Genomic DNA, 20,147 nt, shown 5'->3' on the forward strand with positions numbered 1-20,147 from the left:
AAAATCATGAGCACAAGATCTCGAAATCCTCGCAAGAGTGCGAGGGATCCACGAAAGAAAGATTCACACAAGAAGCCACAAGTACGAGGGTAAACTGGTGGGGTTGGACTTCGAGGATGGCTACGGGTTGCAGCCGAGGGATGCGTCGGAGGGTGCTCTCACAGGTATATATACTGCTGTCGGCGCTCAGCGACCGATCCGAACTACTGAAACGTTCGCCGGTACGTCAGGAAGATATACCAGAAAGCTGCCGACAGGTGAGGAAGAAATCGTCTATCAGACGGACTCGGATTGCTCTTAAGCCGATCTTCCCCTTATTCGCGGTTTGCCATTCGATCTACGATCCGATCGTCAGGGAGATTTAATCGGTGAGTACGAAGAATTCTAAACTTCCATTGTTTAAAGTAGGCAAATTTGGACGGTTGTGTTATTTAATTTGTGATTGATTCGAAAATACGAAGAAAATATTATATTTGGCAGATCAAGTTTAGAAAATTACATTCTTAATATAATAAATTATTTAAATTATGTTGAAGCAATTTCTGCAAGTTATTCTTTTCAGAATGTTTTTTAATTGCTTACATAGTTACTGGATGCAATGTTTTTAACGAATTTTGTTACAATTATTATTTCTGTTATAAGTGTTGATAACAATCAATTAAATATGTGATATTAATCAAATTTAAATTTTTTTAAAATTCATTAAAGATTAATAATCGAGAAATAACTGCTTTATAATTTTGAAAATGTATAGTATTATGTAAAATTGAATGAAGAAGATTATTATCAGACAATAAAAAAATTAATATTGTGTCTTTCTCAAATTGAAATTAAATGCAGTTATAATTATTTAATAATATTTATTTATGTGCGATAAAGTCTAAGCGTAAAGGCTGAACGATATTTAAAACACGTAACAACTACTTTACGATTAACTTCCGGTTAACTTCGGCTATTAAAATATATGATAAATAAATTAAATTAAATCAAAGTAAATAATTTTGATGCCATAAGAATGCACACTCATTCTTTTTTTCTTATTCGAAATCTATTTAAAATATCTTTATGTTCTGCATCCTTCTTGTCTTATATTCTTATTTTCTTACTTTGTTCCGTTATTGACTGTTCCGTTGTTGATTGTTATTGAATATTATTGTTAATTGTTCCTAATCGTAGATTATTGTGGATACACTGAGTTAATACATGTGTACATGTCCAAGCCGCAAAGAGTTTAGTCCAAGTTACATATTATATTTTTATGAAGCAGTATGCGTTATAAGACACTCGTATCACGCGGGATTACCGTCAAAAAAGTTCTTTGAAAGCAGATCCCCTGTGATCTGTAGCAAATCTAAGTTTTACATACGTCAATGGAGATCATTGCCAGCAATCGTATAGCTATGTACTCCGAACTTTTCTTCTAAGGATTTCGAAAGGCATCGTGGAACAGATTTGATCGGGTGATAATCAGGCGTGTAACGAATGTGCCATCATCACAGAGAAACGCGTCTGAAAATCGAGTTCCATGATCGACTCGATAGCTTCGTTATCGTCGTAATCGGCCGCAGCCTTCCTGTGTCCCGAGTATATAATCGCATGCATTAGGATGCGGCGCAATGAATTTTGCATATTCAGCGAAATTGCCTCGCGCGGCATCTTGTCATTTCGCGTTTCGTACGCGGCAGGTTAATTTCTTAACGAATTTATTCCGACGGATTGCGCCAGCCTGTCACCACCGAGCCGATTCAACAAGTAAATTAAAAGTGATCTTACGCCTTATCCCTTGTCATTTACAGTCTAAGGAACTCTTGATTGTTCCGGCGGTTTATGATCAACGTCGCGGTTAAACACCTCAAGGAAAAAGTGTATAGATGTATGTGTATGTGTAGAAATTAAAAAATCGAATTTCTAAAATATAATCTCATAGTCTTACGATTTTTGAAAGGATTATATTTTCTCTCAATAACATCTCTTTAAATTTAATGAATTGGTTTTTTTTCGAAGGAATGCCAATGTTTTATTCCTGAAATCTCTGTCTGTTGTAAAAAATTATAATATTTCCTTTAATTAAGATAAAATGTGTAAGAACACACATCGCTTTTCGCTAGATTAGCAGATTATTTAAATTGTACATTTTTAATATTTTAGATATGAAAATCGCGGGATTAATTACACAGTGGAATTTCGTCTATCCTTTAAACAGATTTACTGGGTGGATCATTGAGCCAACGACGGGAGCTTTAACGCGACGCTTCGCAAGCTAACGATGTGTATTCTTTTAGCCTGTTAGTTGCTCTAAGGCGAGAAGATGGTCGATTCGGCATGTTCCTCCATCTTATGAAAAACGCCTCGTGCTATGAACTCGAGACACGTTTGACATCCGGTAGGTAATATCGTCATTTTAGATGCCCGTAAAAGTCACGTAATTAATTGCGATCTAAGTACCGGACGTGGGGTCGTAACGCGAATAGATTGTCTCTAGGATTTGTGCGCTTCCGACATTTCAGGAAATCGTTTTGAGTGTTTGGAGATGACCCCGATACCATTGACAAAGTCCATACAATATTTTAACATAATCAAGATGGCAATATTACAAGAACGATGATCACAGAAACGAGTAAAGAAAAAAATATCGTGACTTATTGATCCTTGCGCATTAAGCGTCGAAGAAGAAATCAAAGAAATGAACAGAATATTATACATGCTATATGCTTTTATAAAAGTACAAGATTATAAAATTTTTTATAGTCGCTATTATTTAAAAATTGAGATCTTGAGGAAATTTGAGTGTAGAAGAAACTTAAAATTAATTTTTTTATCATATGAAAATTAATCGTAATAAATAAAATAAATTATATAATTGCTTAGTGACGAAATTCTAGATATAGCTTGTTTACTCGCGAGCTTTATGTATTTCTGAAACTGACAGTGACGTAACGTTCTGCTCAAAATACCAGGTTTAGTCTCATTATCATTATTCATTAATAACGTAATATTTCATTTCGCGTTCTTGCTATGATCGCTCGCACGAATCGTAAGATAATTACAACTTGCAGAATCCCACGAGAAGGCGTACTTGATGCGAATCGTCATCATCGTAACATCGACGCAGTGACGGTATCAAAATTGAAACTTACGTCTTCGTATACTTACGCCTCGTTGTAAGACGAGTTGTATTCATTCACGCCGTATAACAAATGTCTTACAGTTATACAACGCCGACAAACAATGACGGATATTTTCATTCAGTTGCACGTGTCGACCGACTAACCATTAAACATGGAAATCGTTATTGTCATCTTCAACACGTTTGCCGTGTCTTTCATTTTCGGTACATCTACTTCGACTTTACTTCATCTATGTATCATTGCTGCATAAAATTATGATACAACATTACACAATTATACAACAGTCTACAATTATAAAAGGTTTTTCTTTTGCTGCACTGATTGTACATTTAATACAGCAAAAGAAAAATCTTTTGTAATTGTAAACGATTATATTATAATTTTACATATCATACACTTGTGACATTTTATGAAGAAGAGTATTTGTGCAAACGGAAGTAACAGAAGTGTAAAGCATCAATATCTTATGTATAATATCGTAATAAAACCTTCGCGTTTCTACATGTGCCGCAATTTATAATATCTTGCGCCTTTATCGCTCTATATTCGAAAGACGTGAAGATATGCGAAATATGTGAAGGAGTTACGTCATCGCAATTCATGTCCGACATGCAGTAAAAATAGAATCTCTTACATTCTTTAAAAAAAAATCGAGCACGTATACTGATTCTCGTCTCGCATTTAATTCGAAGCTCACGAAGGTATCTCTAAGAGCACGTGGCTCTTCAAAGATAAAGCATTACAGCTGATCGTGACGCATTCCGTTTCAAAGAACAATCAAGAAATACGCTAAATTCAAGAGCACATAGCACGACAAAAAAACTGGGGAAAACATCTTTCCTCGCGTCGATTACATTTCGATATCTAATTTCAAAGCACTTGCGACAAGTATGTACAAACTCATCTGACACTTTTTCGAACTCCGAAAATAACGATCGACCTCTCGAACCCACAACTCTTGATTTCGCATTTGATATTGATGATGTCATTAATACTCAATTATATCGGTGATACGCAAAAGTTTCGGTGCTCCGTATATCTTCGATGGGGATGGAGTATTATAAGTTCGGATCCATCAATCGACTGTATTACGATAATCGGTTACAAACGGTCCAATATTCTCCACGGATTCCTTCCATTATCGATAAAGTGACGACGCAACAGGTTCTACGCAACTTCATGTTTCTGCGAATTCCACTTTCCACTATTGTGTATTTTGGCTAACTTTGTTGTAATATTTCTGTCTGTATATTATTCCTTTAATCTCTTCAACTAATTTCCATAATCCAAATTTTATCACATCTTAATTTTGAATTTTTATATTTTTTTGTTAAAATAATAATAATATTCCGCAACTTAACTTTACAAAATAAAGAGGCTATCAGAAATGTGTAAGTAGGTGTGCATAATAACTCAATGCCTTTTTGAAGAAATTCAGATTTTATGAGAAAAAAATATGTCAATCTTTGAACTATTTGCCATCATTTTCTAATACTATTCTTTATTTATCAATGAAGCTGACAATTCCTTTTAAAAAAAAAGTAAATGAAGATTCAACTCAGGAGAAAAGCACCGAATTACTTTGCACCAAATATGATTGCCATGTAATCGTGCACCTATATAATAGCTTATTGCAGCTGCCATATTTGTAAATATTATTGAATATTCTATATGCATAATTTCCGAGAATAACAGCATATGTATTTAATATTATGATAAAGTAGCACATTATTACACATATTTACAATTTAACTGCAATACTTAATACATATTTACACATTAAGTATAAGGGATCTTATACTTAATACTTAATTTAAAGAATTTTAGGATCAACCCAACGTACAAAGCACATAAAGTACACATATATAATAACACAATAATAACATTAAATTGATTTGTACATAGTAATGACTAAATTTAGCTTTAGTTATATAAGATTCCTGAGTGAGATGGATGGAGAACTACGTAAGTACGCAACTTTCTTACAATTTGAGGAGCATTGCAAGGATCGGCGCACAGAGCATTCTCAAAGGAGCATTTCTCATAACAATTTCTCTAACTAAAAAGTTAATGGCGTTAGTTTTCAGTTGTACATTATTACAAATATCGTTCGCGCTCAATCACCCCAACGCAGTTTTCTTACGGCTTTCGGAAGGTTACGCCGAAGCGAGTGAGGAAGTCCGCGATGCCTGATCATCCCAGATAGAAGTTTTGCCACTTTCTGAAGAGTATTACGTTAAGAAACTTTTGATTGTATTCCTTTGATGGGCGGATCGGCGGCAAGTTTCGTCATGGCGAAAAAAGAAAAACGATTCTCAGCGTTCTCTTTCCGCAGGATAATCACACACATGAAGTTTAAAGCCACGTTATTTCTTTCCCAGCTTGTCTTCATGCATATAAGCTTCATTGTGTCTTTGCAGCAACCGAGACTGCTACCTCAAGCCGTTCAAAATGCGGACAGAGATGAGTGCAGCTCGTTTTCTTTGTTGCTTACTGTTGATCGCCATTGTGGGAACTGTCATCGCATGTGCCGAGCCGGAATCCATGGCTAGATCGACGAGACCAAAGTAATTGCTAATTCCGAAGAATTGAAGCGATATCTCGATCTTGTTCGAGAGTATTATTCCATGACAGGAACAGCAAGGTAATGATTCTATATTGAAAGAGAGCGTTGTTTGACGAAAAGATAGACATGTGTCTATCTTTCGTGATACAAATCAAACCAAATAATAACATTGTTTAACAAATAATTATTAAATTAATATACGGTGTATATGATAATAGTAAATGAAACAAATAATAGTTATGTTTCAGACTAAAGCAATTTCACATGAAGTTATTAATAGAGAATTATTACGATTAAATAAAATATAATTAAAATTATATAAAATTAATCGGATATAAAATTTAACATTAGTTTAATCATATAATTATGAAAATATAAAATCGGATAGAATGTTAAAATTAAAAACATTTAGTAATTTAATAATTATATATACACATCATACAGGTTTGGAAAGCGAAATGATCCACCAATCTCGGAGAATACTATTTGGGAAATATTTAGGATGATCCTGGACAATGCACAACGGCAAAATGAACAGCGAAGACGGGATAGGATCAGACAGAACAAAGAGCCAGTCCCGTTTAATGACTTCTAGAGTTTGGATGCTGACAAGTACACGTCGCTACACGACCTGGCTCTCATCCGAATGTAATTGACAAATACTTGGACAATGTACAATAAATTTCATAGCGTTTTCCCTTTTACTCTCCCTAATTTCCATTGAAATATATCAAAGATGTTATCTCTCCCCGTCTCGATGTTTAGGAGGAATCGAAAGAAGCGTTTATCAATGTTAAATTTAATTTATATTCTTTTATAGTATTTGTTGTATATAGTATAAAATATATATAAATACACAATTTATATATTATATGTTAATATATATATACATATTATATATATTAATAATAATAATACGTATTATTATTCAATTGGTCAGAGACACTTAAGTACCATAGAACATTTTTTAAAGATAATGAGTTCATGAAGATGATACAGAAATGCAAAGTATCGAGAAACATGGAGACATTTAAATCGAAAAATGGCTAATATATTTAAATTAATAATGCTTGAGATAAGAAGACTCCTATAAATTATGTGATATGAATCTAGATTAGCGCAATTGTAACTCCCTTTTAATTTGGTATGTATAAATTCTTCGTTAACAATAATTAAGAACTATAATAAATCTATATTGCACTAAGACATTTACTTTGATAGATAAATAATAACTGATTGAATAATAACTGCCATTCGTTAGCTCTTGGTAGTAGCAAATTTGTCTTATTAATGAGAAAAATCGATAGATGTTCATTTCGTTTAAATCTATTTTTTATATAATTATTAAATAAAACTTATCTCGTTACAAATAATACTAGAATATGTTACCTAATTTCTCAAGCTGCATGTATAGAATATATTTTAATGTTAGTACAAAACACATACTATTTTTTATTAAAAAACTTAGAGATATAACATAAAATATTACAACAGAATCTGTTTCAAGTTTTTTAAAGTTTGAGATTGTAAAGTTAAGTACTATTAAGTTAAACATACATAATAATTACCTGAAAAATTATTTGAGATATATATCTTCAAAATTATGTTAAAAATAAAATTCCTGAAATATTTGATACAAAAGACAATAAAAAATTGAGATAAAATGAGTTTAATAGAAAAATTTAATGACATATATTGTAGTAGTTTACTGTTTTATTACATCATATAACACAGTAAATATCTTTATTCAATACATTATGAAATCATAATGCTGTTGAATTATAGTAATTTACTATTTTATAAATAAATTAATGTCAGTAAATAGACCTATTCTTATTAATACTTATATAAATATAATTATATTAAAATATTGAATAGAGGAACGACTAACAATTAAATTATACGCAAATGCACAAATGTAGTTCGATAAAGTCTTTTACGCTTACATGAATCGATATAGACAACTGCTAACAGAATGTTGCCATAGATTGATAGATCAACTGTCTCCTTTTGATCAAAGATTACACCGAATCATTTAAATCAACTATTTTATCATTCCTGAAAACGTGCTATCATACTTGAGCGATCATACAGTGCAACCTCCTTCATTCGCTTACAAACTTTTTCTACAGAGTCAAAATAAAATAGTTTCAGACATCATTGCACCCATACTATACCATTCTTAAACATGCAGAACTTTTAGCAGTATCATTTAGCAGTAATATCGTATAAGTAATCAATAATTTTCATTAAAATAGAAGCAATCTATTGAATTGATATCGGAACAGGTTTATCAGGAATGAATACATTTTGGATGAAAGGCCGTACTGCGCAAACAGCGTCCTTCTTCCATTTGCACACTTTCTCTACGGAATCGAAATAAAGTGGTTTTGGACATGATTGAACCCAGGTTACGCCATTGCTACACATGCAAAATTTCGTGCAATCATCATTTGGAAGTAATACCACATCCTTGGGATCCTCCGCCGGACAAGTTCCGATGCACGTGGACGGGTCGAGATTATGGAAAGCTACTGCAGACGAAGGATTGCTTTGCATTTCCTCCATGCCATCGTTTTCTGTAATTCGCCTAACCGTGCGTCCTCCACACACAGCGTCCTTCTTCTGCTTGCATATTTTTTCCACAGTGTCAAAGTAGAGTGGTTCAGGACAAGACTGTATCCAGGCTATGCCGTTGCTGCACATACAGAATTTCTTGCAATCATCATTTGGAAGTAACACTACATCCTTGGGATCCTCCGCCGGACAAGTTCCAATGCACGTGGCCGGGTCGAGGTTATCGAAGGCTACTGCAGACGAAGGATTGTTATCCATTTCCTCCGTGTCATCGTCTACAGTATTTAGATGGTTTGAATCACCATTCGCAATTAGTGTATTATGCGTGACAAAGAGGCGTCGGCTAAATATGCGTACTCCACAAACAGCGTCTCTCTTCTGCTTGCATATTTTTTCCACAGTGTCAAAGTAGAGCGGTTCAGGACAAGACTGTACCCAGGCTATGCCGTTGCTGCACATACAGAATTTCTTGCAATCATCGTTTGGAAGTAACACTACATCCTTGGGATCCTCCGCCGGACAAGTTCCGATGCACGTGGCCGGGTCGAGGTTATCGAAGGCTACTGCAGACGAAGGATTGTTGTCCATTTCCTCCGTGTCATCGTCTACAGTATTTAGATGTTTTGAATCACCATTCGCAATTAGTGTATTATGCGTGACAAAGAGGCGTCGGCTAAATATGCGTATTCCACAAACAGCGTCTCTCTTCTGCTTGCATATTTTTCCACAGTGTCAAAGTAGAGCGGTTCAGGACAAGACTGTACCCAGGCTATGCCGTTGCTGCACATACAGAATTTCTTGCAATCATCGTTTGGAAGTAACACTACATCCTTGGGATCCTCCGCCGGACAAGTTCCGATGCACGTGGCCGGGTCGAGGTTATCGAAGGTTACTGCAGATGAAGGATTGTTGTCCATTTCCTCCGTGTCATCGTCTACAGTATTTAGATGTTTTGAATCACCATTCGCAATTAGTGTATTATGCGTGACAAAGAGGCGTCGGCTAAATATGCGTATTCCACAAACAGCGTCTCTCTTCTGCTTGCATATTTTTTCCACAGTGTCAAAGTAGAGCGGTTCAGGACAAGACTGTACCCAGGCTATGCCGTTGCTGCACATACAGAATTTCTTGCAATCATCGTTTGGAAGTAACACTACATCCTTGGGATCCTCCGCCGGACAAGTTCCGATGCAAGTGGCCGGGTCGAGATTATCGAAGGCTACTGCAGACGAAGGATTGTTGTCCATTTCCTCCGTGTCATCGTCTACAGTATTTAGATGGTTTGAATCACCATTCGCAATTAGTGTATTATGCGTGACAAAGAGGCGTCGGCTAAATATGCGTACTCCACAAACAGCGTCTCTCTTCTGCTTGCATATTTTTTCCACAGTATCAAAGTAGAGTGGTTCAGGACAAGACTGTACCCAGGCTATGCCGTTGCTGCACATACAGAATTTCTTGCAATCATCGTTTGGAAGTAACACTACATCCTTGGGATCCTCCGCCGGACAAGTTCCGATGCAAGTGGCCGGGTCGAGATTATCGAAGGCTACTGTAGACGAAGGATTGTTGTCCATTTCCTCCGTGTCATCGTCTACAGTATTCAGATGTTTTGAATCACCATTCGCAATTAGTGTATTATGCGTGACAAAGAGGCGTCGGCTAAATATGCGTATTCCACAAACAGCGTCTCTCTTCTGCTTGCATATTTTTTCCACAGTGTCAAAGTAGAGTGGTTCAGGACAAGACTGTACCCAGGCTATGCCGTTGCTGCACATACAGAATTTCTTGCAATCATCGTTTGGAAGTAACACTACATCCTTGGGATCCTCCGCCGGACAAGTTCCGATGCACGTGGCCGGGTCGAGGTTATCGAAGGCTACTGCAGACGAAGGATTGTTGTCCATTTCCTCCGTGTCATCGTCTACAGTATTTAGATGTTTTGAATCACCATTCGCAATTAGTGTATTATGCGTGACAAAGAGGCGTCGGCTAAATATGCGTACTCCACAAACAGCGTCTCTCTTCTGCTTGCATATTTTTTCCACAGTGTCAAAGTAGAGCGGTTCAGGACAAGACTGTACCCAGGCTATGCCGTTGCTGCACATACAGAATTTCTTGCAATCATCGTTTGGAAGTAACACTACATCCTTGGGATCCTCCGCCGGACAAGTTCCGATGCACGTGGCCGGGTCGAGGTTATCGAAGGCTACTGCAGACGAAGGATTGTTGTCCATTTCCTCCGTGTCATCGTCTACAGTATTTAGATGTTTTGAATCACCATTCGCAATTAGTGTATTATGCGTGACAAAGAGGCGTCGGCTAAATATGCGTACTCCACAAACAGCGTCTCTCTTCTGCTTGCATATTTTTTCCACAGTATCAAAGTAGAGTGGTTCAGGACAAGACTGTACCCAGGCTATGCCGTTGCTGCACATACAGAATTTCTTGCAATCATCGTTTGGAAGTAACACTACATCCTTGGGATCCTCCGCCGGACAAGTTCCAATGCACGTGGCCGGGTCGAGGTTATCGAAGGCTACTGCAGACGAAGGATTGTTATCCATTTCCTCCGTGTCATCGTCTACAGTATTTAGATGGTTTGAATCACCATTCGCAATTAGTGTATTATGCGTGACAAAGAGGCGTCGGCTAAATATGCGTACTCCACAAACAGCGTCTCTCTTCTGCTTGCATATTTTTTCCACAGTGTCAAAGTAGAGCGGTTCAGGACAAGACTGTACCCAGGCTATGCCGTTGCTGCACATACAGAATTTCTTGCAATCATCGTTTGGAAGTAACACTACATCCTTGGGATCCTCCGCCGGACAAGTTCCGATGCACGTGGCCGGGTCGAGGTTATCGAAGGCTACTGCAGACGAAGGATTGTTGTCCATTTCCTCCGTGTCATCGTCTACAGTATTTAGATGTTTTGAATCACCATTCGCAATTAGTGTATTATGCGTGACAAAGAGGCGTTGGCTAAATATGCGTATTCCACAAACAGCGTCTCTCTTCTGCTTGCATATTTTTTCCACAGTGTCAAAGTAGAGTGGTTCAGGACAAGACTGTACCCAGGCTATGCCGTTGCTGCACATACAGAATTTCTTGCAATCATCGTTTGGAAGTAACACTACATCCTTGGGATCCTCCGCCGGACAAGTTCCGATGCACGTGGCCGGGTCGAGGTTATCGAAGGCTACTGCAGACGAAGGATTGTTGTCCATTTCCTCCGTGTCATCGTCTACAGTATTTAGATGTTTTGAATCACTATTCGCAATTAGTGTATTATGCGTGACAAAGAGGCGTCGGTTAAATATGCGTACTCCACAAACAGCGTCTCTCTTCTGCTTGCATATTTTTTCCACAGTGTCAAAGTAGAGCGGTTCAGGACAAGACTGTACCCAGGCTATGCCGTTGCTGCACATACAGAATTTCTTGCAATCATCGTTTGGAAGTAACACTACATCCTTGGGATCCTCCGCCGGACAAGTTCCGATGCACGTGGCCGGGTCGAGGTTATCGAAGGCTACTGCAGACGAAGGATTGTTGTCCATTTCCTCCGTGTCATCGTCTACAGTATTTAGATGTTTTGAATCACCATTCGCAATTAGTGTATTATGCGTGACAAAGAGGCGTCGGCTAAATATGCGTACTCCACAAACAGCGTCTCTCTTCTGCTTGCATATTTTTTCCACAGTATCAAAGTAGAGTGGTTCAGGACAAGACTGTACCCAGGCTATGCCGTTGCTGCACATACAGAATTTCTTGCAATCATCGTTTGGAAGTAACACTACATCCTTGGGATCCTCCGCCGGACAAGTTCCGATGCAAGTGGCCGGGTCGAGATTATCGAAGGCTACTGTAGACGAAGGATTGTTGTCCATTTCCTCCGTGTCATCGTCTACAGTATTTAGATGTTTTGAATCACCATTCGCAATTAGTGTATTATGCGTGACAAAGAGGCGTCGGCTAAATATGCGTATTCCACAAACAGCGTCTCTCTTCTGCTTGCATATTTTTTCCACAGTGTCAAAGTAGAGTGGTTCAGGACAAGACTGTACCCAGGCTATGCCGTTGCTGCACATACAGAATTTCTTGCAATCATCGTTTGGAAGTAACACTACATCCTTGGGATCCTCCGCCGGACAAGTTCCGATGCACGTGGCCGGGTCGAGGTTATCGAAGGCTACTGCAGACGAAGGATTGTTGTCCATTTCCTCCGTGTCATCGTCTACAGTATTTAGATGTTTTGAATCACTATTCGCAATTAGTGTATTATGCGTGACAAAGAGGCGTTGGCTAAATATGCGTATTCCACAAACAGCGTCTCTCTTCTGCTTGCATATTTTTTCCACAGTGTCAAAGTAGAGTGGTTCAGGACAAGACTGTACCCAGGCTATGCCGTTGCTGCACATACAGAATTTCTTGCAATCATCGTTTGGAAGTAACACTACATCCTTGGGATCCTCCGCCGGACAAGTTCCGATGCACGTGGCCGGGTCGAGGTTATCGAAGGCTACTGCAGACGAAGGATTGTTGTCCATTTCCTCCGTGTCATCGTCTACAGTATTTAGATGTTTTGAATCACCATTCGCAATTAGTGTATTATGCGTGACAAAGAGGCGTCGGCTAAATATGCGTACTCCACAAACAGCGTCTCTCTTCTGCTTGCATATTTTTTCCACAGTGTCAAAGTAGAGCGGTTCAGGACAAGACTGTACCCAGGCTATGCCGTTGCTGCACATACAGAATTTCTTGCAATCATCGTTTGGAAGTAACACTACATCCTTGGGATCCTCCGCCGGACAAGTTCCGATGCACGTGGCCGGGTCGAGATTATCGAAGGCTACTGCAGACGAAGGATTGTTGTCCATTTCCTCCGTGTCATCGTCTACAGTATTTAGATGTTTTGAATCACCATTCGCAATTAGTTTATTATGCGTGACAAAGAGGCGTCGGCTAAATATGCGTACTCCACAAACAGCGTCTCTCTTCTGCTTGCATATTTTTTCCACAGTGTCAAAGTAGAGCGGTTCAGGACAAGACTGTACCCAGGCTATGCCGTTGCTGCACATACAGAATTTCTTGCAATCATCGTTTGGAAGTAACACTACATCCTTGGGATCCTCCGCCGGACAAGTTCCGATGCACGTGGCCGGGTCGAGGTTATCGAAGGCTACTGCAGACGAAGGATTGTTGTCCATTTCCTCCGTGTCATCGTCTACAGTATTTAGATGTTTTGAATCACCATTCGCAATTAGTGTATTATGCGTGACAAAGAGGCGTTGGCTAAATATGCGTATTCCACAAACAGCGTCTCTCTTCTGCTTGCATATTTTTTCCACAGTGTCAAAGTAGAGTGGTTCAGGACAAGACTGTACCCAGGCTATGCCGTTGCTGCACATACAGAATTTCTTGCAATCATCGTTTGGAAGTAACACTACATCCTTGGGATCCTCCGCCGGACAAGTTCCGATGCACGTGGCCGGGTCGAGGTTATCGAAGGCTACTGCAGACGAAGGATTGTTGTCCATTTCCTCCGTGTCATCGTCTACAGTATTTAGATGTTTTGAATCACTATTCGCAATTAGTGTATTATGCGTGACAAAGAGGCGTCGGTTAAATATGCGTACTCCACAAACAGCGTCTCTCTTCTGCTTGCATATTTTTTCCACAGTGTCAAAGTAGAGCGGTTCAGGACAAGACTGTACCCAGGCTATGCCGTTGCTGCACATACAGAATTTCTTGCAATCATCGTTTGGAAGTAACACTACATCCTTGGGATCCTCCGCCGGACAAGTTCCGATGCACGTGGCCGGGTCGAGGTTATCGAAGGCTACTGCAGACGAAGGATTGTTGTCCATTTCCTCCGTGTCATCGTCTACAGTATTTAGATGTTTTGAATCACCATTCGCAATTAGTGTATTATGCGTGACAAAGAGGCGTCGGCTAAATATGCGTACTCCACAAACAGCGTCTCTCTTCTGCTTGCATATTTTTTCCACAGTATCAAAGTAGAGTGGTTCAGGACAAGACTGTACCCAGGCTATGCCGTTGCTGCACATACAGAATTTCTTGCAATCATCGTTTGGAAGTAACACTACATCCTTGGGATCCTCCGCCGGACAAGTTCCGATGCAAGTGGCCGGGTCGAGATTATCGAAGGCTACTGTAGACGAAGGATTGTTGTCCATTTCCTCCGTGTCATCGTCTACAGTATTTAGATGTTTTGAATCACCATTCGCAATTAGTGTATTATGCGTGACAAAGAGGCGTCGGCTAAATATGCGTATTCCACAAACAGCGTCTCTCTTCTGCTTGCATATTTTTTCCACAGTGTCAAAGTAGAGTGGTTCAGGACAAGACTGTACCCAGGCTATGCCGTTGCTGCACATACAGAATTTCTTGCAATCATCGTTTGGAAGTAACACTACATCCTTGGGATCCTCCGCCGGACAAGTTCCGATGCACGTGGCCGGGTCGAGGTTATCGAAGGCTACTGCAGACGAAGGATTGTTGTCCATTTCCTCCGTGTCATCGTCTACAGTATTTAGATGTTTTGAATCACTATTCGCAATTAGTGTATTATGCGTGACAAAGAGGCGTTGGCTAAATATGCGTATTCCACAAACAGCGTCTCTCTTCTGCTTGCATATTTTTTCCACAGTGTCAAAGTAGAGTGGTTCAGGACAAGACTGTACCCAGGCTATGCCGTTGCTGCACATACAGAATTTCTTGCAATCATCGTTTGGAAGTAACACTACATCCTTGGGATCCTCCGCCGGACAAGTTCCGATGCACGTGGCCGGGTCGAGGTTATCGAAGGCTACTGCAGACGAAGGATTGTTGTCCATTTCCTCCGTGTCATCGTCTACAGTATTTAGATGTTTTGAATCACCATTCGCAATTAGTGTATTATGCGTGACAAAGAGGCGTCGGCTAAATATGCGTACTCCACAAACAGCGTCTCTCTTCTGCTTGCATATTTTTTCCACAGTGTCAAAGTAGAGCGGTTCAGGACAAGACTGTACCCAGGCTATGCCGTTGCTGCACATACAGAATTTCTTGCAATCATCGTTTGGAAGTAACACTACATCCTTGGGATCCTCCGCCGGACAAGTTCCGATGCACGTGGCCGGGTCGAGATTATCGAAGGCTACTGCAGACGAAGGATTGTTGTCCATTTCCTCCGTGTCATCGTCTACAGTATTTAGATGTTTTGAATCACCATTCGCAATTAGTTTATTATGCGTGACAAAGAGGCGTCGGCTAAATATGCGTACTCCACAAACAGCGTCTCTCTTCTGCTTGCAGATGTTTTCCACAGTGTCAAAGTAGAGTGGTTCAGGACAAGACTGTACCCAGGCTATGCCGTTGCTGCACATACAGAATTTCTTGCAATCATCGTTTGGAAGTAACACTACATCCTTGGGATCCTCCGCCGGACAAGTTCCGATGCACGTGGCCGGGTCGAGGTTATCGAAGGCTACTGCAGACGAAGGATTGTTGTCCATTTCCTCCGTGTCATCGTCTACAGTATTTAGATGTTTTGAATCACCATTCGCAAGTAGTTTATTATGCGTGACAAAGAGGCGTTGGCTAAATATGCGTACTCCACAAACAGCGTCTTTCTTCTGCTTGCACATGTTTTCCACAGTGTCAAAGTAGAGCGGTTCGGGACAAGACTGTACCCAGGCTGTGCCGTTCCTACAAGGACAAAACTTCTTGCAATCTTCATTTGGTAATAACACTTCATTGTCTTTTTCTTCTTTATGACATGTTCCAATACATGTAGATGGATCAAGATTGTACGAAGACTCTGCTAATCCGGATATATTGCGTAGTTTGTTTTCATTTCTGTTAATAATTGATGAATCTATTTTTCCAACTTTATCAGCTTCCAAGAAGGGATGTTGAGTGATTGGACGTACTGCACATTTTGCATTTTGTTTTTGCCTGCAGGTTTTATCTATAGAATCGAAGTAAAGGTGTCCAGGACACGGCTGAATCCATGCCATGCCGTTGCTGCACATGCAGAACTTTTTACAGTTGTCGGTTGGCAGTAATATCATATAATCATTGTCTTCATCAGGACAGACGCCGATGCAAATAGTTGGATCAAGACTGTAGAGGGACAATTCTAACTGATAGTCTTTATATGTTTCATCGCTTTTCATGTAATGAATTGGTGGAATTGGACGAATGCATTTTACTACTGCAGCCCAATCGCAAACTTCTCGTACATAATCGAAGTGTTGACCAATTGGACATTGTTTCAATATTGGATCACCATTCTCACATTCGTAATACAAATGGCATTGATATGGATGTGCAATACGCCCTTTTTCAGGTGATCCTTTAGGAGGACACTTCTCACGAGGTCTGTTAGGCGGCTTTGTAGTTGGCGTCTCAGATGTTGTAATATATGTTGTACTTGCTATCTCAGTAGTTGTACTTGTAGGTGTAACTGTTGTTGTTGCAGTCGCACTTGTCGTTTCTGCTGTTGTAATATCTGATGTTGTTATTGTTGAAGCTGTAGATGTCATTGTATTTGTTGTTGAGTCAGATGTTGCCGATGTGTCTGTTATAATAATTGTTGGCGTGTTTGTAATTGTAGTGTCTGATGTTGCAGAAGATGTGGCAGTTGTCGTAATTGTTGGCGTGTTGGTAATTGTTCTGTCTGATGTTGCAGAAGATGTATCTGTTGTTGTAATTGTTGTCGTACTTGGTGTAGTTGATGATGTATCTGGTGTTGTATCTCCTGTAGTTGCGTTTGATGTTTCAATTGTTGTAGTAGTCGTTGTATCTGTTGCTGTTGCTGTCGTAATTGGTGTTGTGTCTGTTGTAATGCTTGTGATTGATGTTGTAATTGTGGTTGAGGATGTTGATGATTTAGGTGGTGTTGGCGTAGACATTTTTGTGGTTGTTGAAATAGTAGTAAATATAGCGTCGCAGTCTACATTTTCTGGATAATCACATACACGGAGTATTGGATTAAAGAGTAAATTACGTTCGCATTTTATAGGTTTCGGATTTACTTTGCCTTCATAACAGTAGTAATAGTGGTCGCACATAGTTTCATGGGGAATCCTGTGTATCCTGCCATCGGATTTACAAGTCCACAAAGGCGGTTTTCGTGTTGTTGTTATAGTTGGCGGTGATGTCGGAAGTGTTGGTATTGAAGTCGATTTCGTGGTTGGTTGCGATGGAGTTGGTGTCATCGTAGTTGGTGAAGTCGTCGATGGTGTCGATTCCGTGGTTGATTGTGGTGGAGTTGGTGTCATCGTAGTTGGTGACGATGTCGTAACAGTTGTCGGTGAAGGTGACGGTGTTGGAGTAGTTGGCGGTGATGTCGGAAGTGTTGGTATTGAAGTTGTTGATGGTGTCGTCGATTCAGTGGTTGATTGTGATGTAGTTGGTGTCACCGTAGTTGGTGACGATGTTGTAACAGTTGTTGGTGAAGGTGATGGTGTTGGAGTAGTTGGCGGTGATGTCGGTCTGATTGTAGGAGTAGTTGGTGTGGTAGGTGTGCTTCGGGTAGTGCCAGGCAAACCACTACAGTCTACATTTTCTGGATAATCACATACGCGGAGAAGTGGATTGAAGAGTAAATTACGTTCGCATTTTATAGGTTTCGGATTTACTTTGCCGTCATAACAGTTGTAATAGTGGTCGCACATAGTTTCATGAGGAATCTTGTGTACTCTGCCATCGGATTTACAAGTCCACCAAGGCGGTTTTCGTGTTGTTGTTGTTGTAGTTGGCGGCGATGTCGGAAATGTTGGTATTGAAGTTGATTTTGTGGTTGGTTGCGGTGAAGTTGGTGTTGTAGTTGGTGTCGTAGTTGGTGTTGTAGTTGGTGTTGTAGTTGGTGTCGTAGTTGGTGTCGTAGTTGGTGTTGTAGTTGGTGTCGTAGTTGGTGTCGTAGTTGGTGTCGTAGTTGGTGTCGTAGTTGGTGTTGTAGTTGGTGTCGTAGTTGGTGATGTCGGTCTAATTGTAGTTGTTAATGTGGTAGATGTGCTTCGAGTTGTGCCAGGCAGGCCACTACAATCTACATTTTCTGGATAATCACATACGCGGAGTAGCGGATTGAAGAGTAAATTACGTTCACATTTTATTGGTTTCGGATGCACTTTCCCTTCGTAACAGTTGTAATAGTGGTCGCACAAAGTCTCATGTGGAATCTTGTGTACTCTGCCGTCAGATTTACATGTCCATAAAGGTATTGGTATTGCACTTACTGTTGCAGTTGAAGAATTCAATTTCGGAACGGATGCTAACACACTCATAGCAGATGGCTTGGATATATGCTCTTGACATCTTGCATTCCATGGCCAATCGCATATTTGAAGTTTAGGATTAAAGTGGAATCTGTTACTACTTCCATTCATGAGAGGACATTCTAGTGGGTCCCCTTTTTTCCCCATGTAACATTTGTAAAATTTTGTGCAACTGTTCTCGTGACGCAAATAAAAAGTTTTATTCCGTGAGTCGGTAGGACATTCTGTCAAAATATCAGTCCTTGATTCTTCAGCAGCAATTACCAACGTTACCACATATAAAGTGGCTACTAAATATATACCTAAAATGTAAAATAAAATATATAATATTTATTACTTATGAGAATTATATTGTCAATTTAAATAAACATATAGTATTTTCTTTTTTGGTAATGCCATTTTCTATATACGAAAGATTTTTCCTTATTGTCAATATATTACTAATTTATTGCACAAATAGTGATTATCTTATATCTTTTACTATGCTTACAATTCAAGTTTTGCTAAAATCCATTATAAACATTATAACATTTGAATTGGATATTGGAATCAATAAGAAAAACTAAAATCTGATAATCCTCAAATTGAAATATTGAAATCTAATATAGTGATATTGATATTAAAATCTAATATAATAATATCACTTATATAATAAGATAAACAAGAACTGTTTAAATTTGCTTGACTTTTATATATTACGTACATCAAATATTATTTAATAGCATTTGTTACATTTAAATTTTTATCTTTCTTTCCGTTACTTTAATATATCTTCGAATTTACAAGTTTTTAATCTAATCTAATCAGAGATTAGATTAAATCCAGAAAAATTTTTTATGCCAGAATAATAGTAATTATTTATTAAAAATATTAAAAATTCAAATATATTTGCATTATTATTTTCTTTGTCACTATTCTTGCACAGTCAAACACTTTCACTGCACAAAGATTTTCTTTGCAAGAACAACAATTGCACATTTGTCACTTAACAATTATCCGATGTTTTAGTTTGCTGTTTCTTGTTTGTATCGTTTTCATCATTGTGATCCGTGTTCTGTAAATCACATTCCACTCACCTTTCATGCTGCAATACCGAATCACCCAAAATTAGGGACCGGGACGTAGTCCGGTCACTCATTAAATCACTAACTGATGAATATGTCGCTACGAAATGAGTTTTATAAGCGAACAGTGTGTTATCGCCTAGCACGTACGTGGCTTATCATATCTAACATCGACAAAATCTTTCTCTTAAAGAAATCACTTAAGCACATCTAACCAGGTGCGGAAATATGTACATTTTAGATATAGGGTGGAATAAATAAACGTTGAAATTAAATCCAAAAACTTAATTTTCAGCAATCTGCGCTAGTTTTGCATTTGCAATAGTTTTATATTTTTTTCTTTTATGTAACAAATATTTAAAGTATAAGTTTTCAGTATTCTTACAGAAAATACTTATGTTACAGAATAAATGTACGCCAATTATATATATAAAATATATGCGATATAATAAATTGTCATAATTGTCATTGATCGTTATATATATTTGCAATTATTATATATAATTGCTTATATTTATAATAGATCTCT

The 20,147-nt window shown here is 38.7% G+C and overlaps 3 protein-coding genes across 3 annotated transcripts; 1 reads left to right on the top strand and 2 right to left on the bottom strand.

The window, feature by feature from the left end:
- The first annotated feature begins 308 nt into the window (after window positions 1–308).
- LOC113562173 (pro-neuropeptide Y-like) lies at window positions 309–6,895 on the top strand. Its single transcript, XM_026970596.1, is given in 4 exon segments — window positions 309–368; window positions 5,549–5,694; window positions 5,697–5,772; window positions 6,139–6,895. Coding segments are annotated over 3 exon segments (342 nt in total). The 5' UTR covers window positions 309–368; window positions 5,549–5,579; the 3' UTR covers window positions 6,290–6,895.
- A 134-nt stretch (window positions 6,896–7,029) lies between these two features.
- On the bottom strand, window positions 7,030–8,879 carry LOC113562172 (chondroitin proteoglycan 2-like). Its single transcript, XM_026970589.1, has one exon. It carries the CDS (start codon window positions 8,857–8,859, stop codon window positions 7,960–7,962), a length of 900 nt encoding a protein of 299 aa, XP_026826390.1. The 5' UTR covers window positions 8,860–8,879; the 3' UTR covers window positions 7,030–7,959.
- On the bottom strand, window positions 8,661–18,789 carry LOC105285469. Its single transcript, XM_011349698.3, has one exon. It carries the CDS (start codon window positions 18,699–18,701, stop codon window positions 8,913–8,915), a length of 9,789 nt encoding a protein of 3,262 aa, XP_011348000.2. The 5' UTR covers window positions 18,702–18,789; the 3' UTR covers window positions 8,661–8,912.
- Window positions 18,790–20,147: the final 1,358 nt, after the last annotated feature.

Source organism: Ooceraea biroi, chromosome 1, assembly GCF_003672135.1.
Source record: "Ooceraea biroi isolate clonal line C1 chromosome 1, Obir_v5.4, whole genome shotgun sequence".
Lineage (NCBI taxonomy): Eukaryota > Metazoa > Arthropoda > Insecta > Hymenoptera > Formicidae > Ooceraea > Ooceraea biroi.

Bases quoted from the DNA above. Each gene is read 5' to 3' on its own strand.
- LOC113562172 (XM_026970589.1), bottom strand. From the start codon at position 8,859: ATGGACAACAATCCTTCGTCTGCAGTAGCCTTCGATAACCTCGACCCG.
- LOC105285469 (XM_011349698.3), bottom strand. From the start codon at position 18,701: ATGGGGAAAAAAGGGGACCCACTAGAATGTCCTCTCATGAATGGAAGT.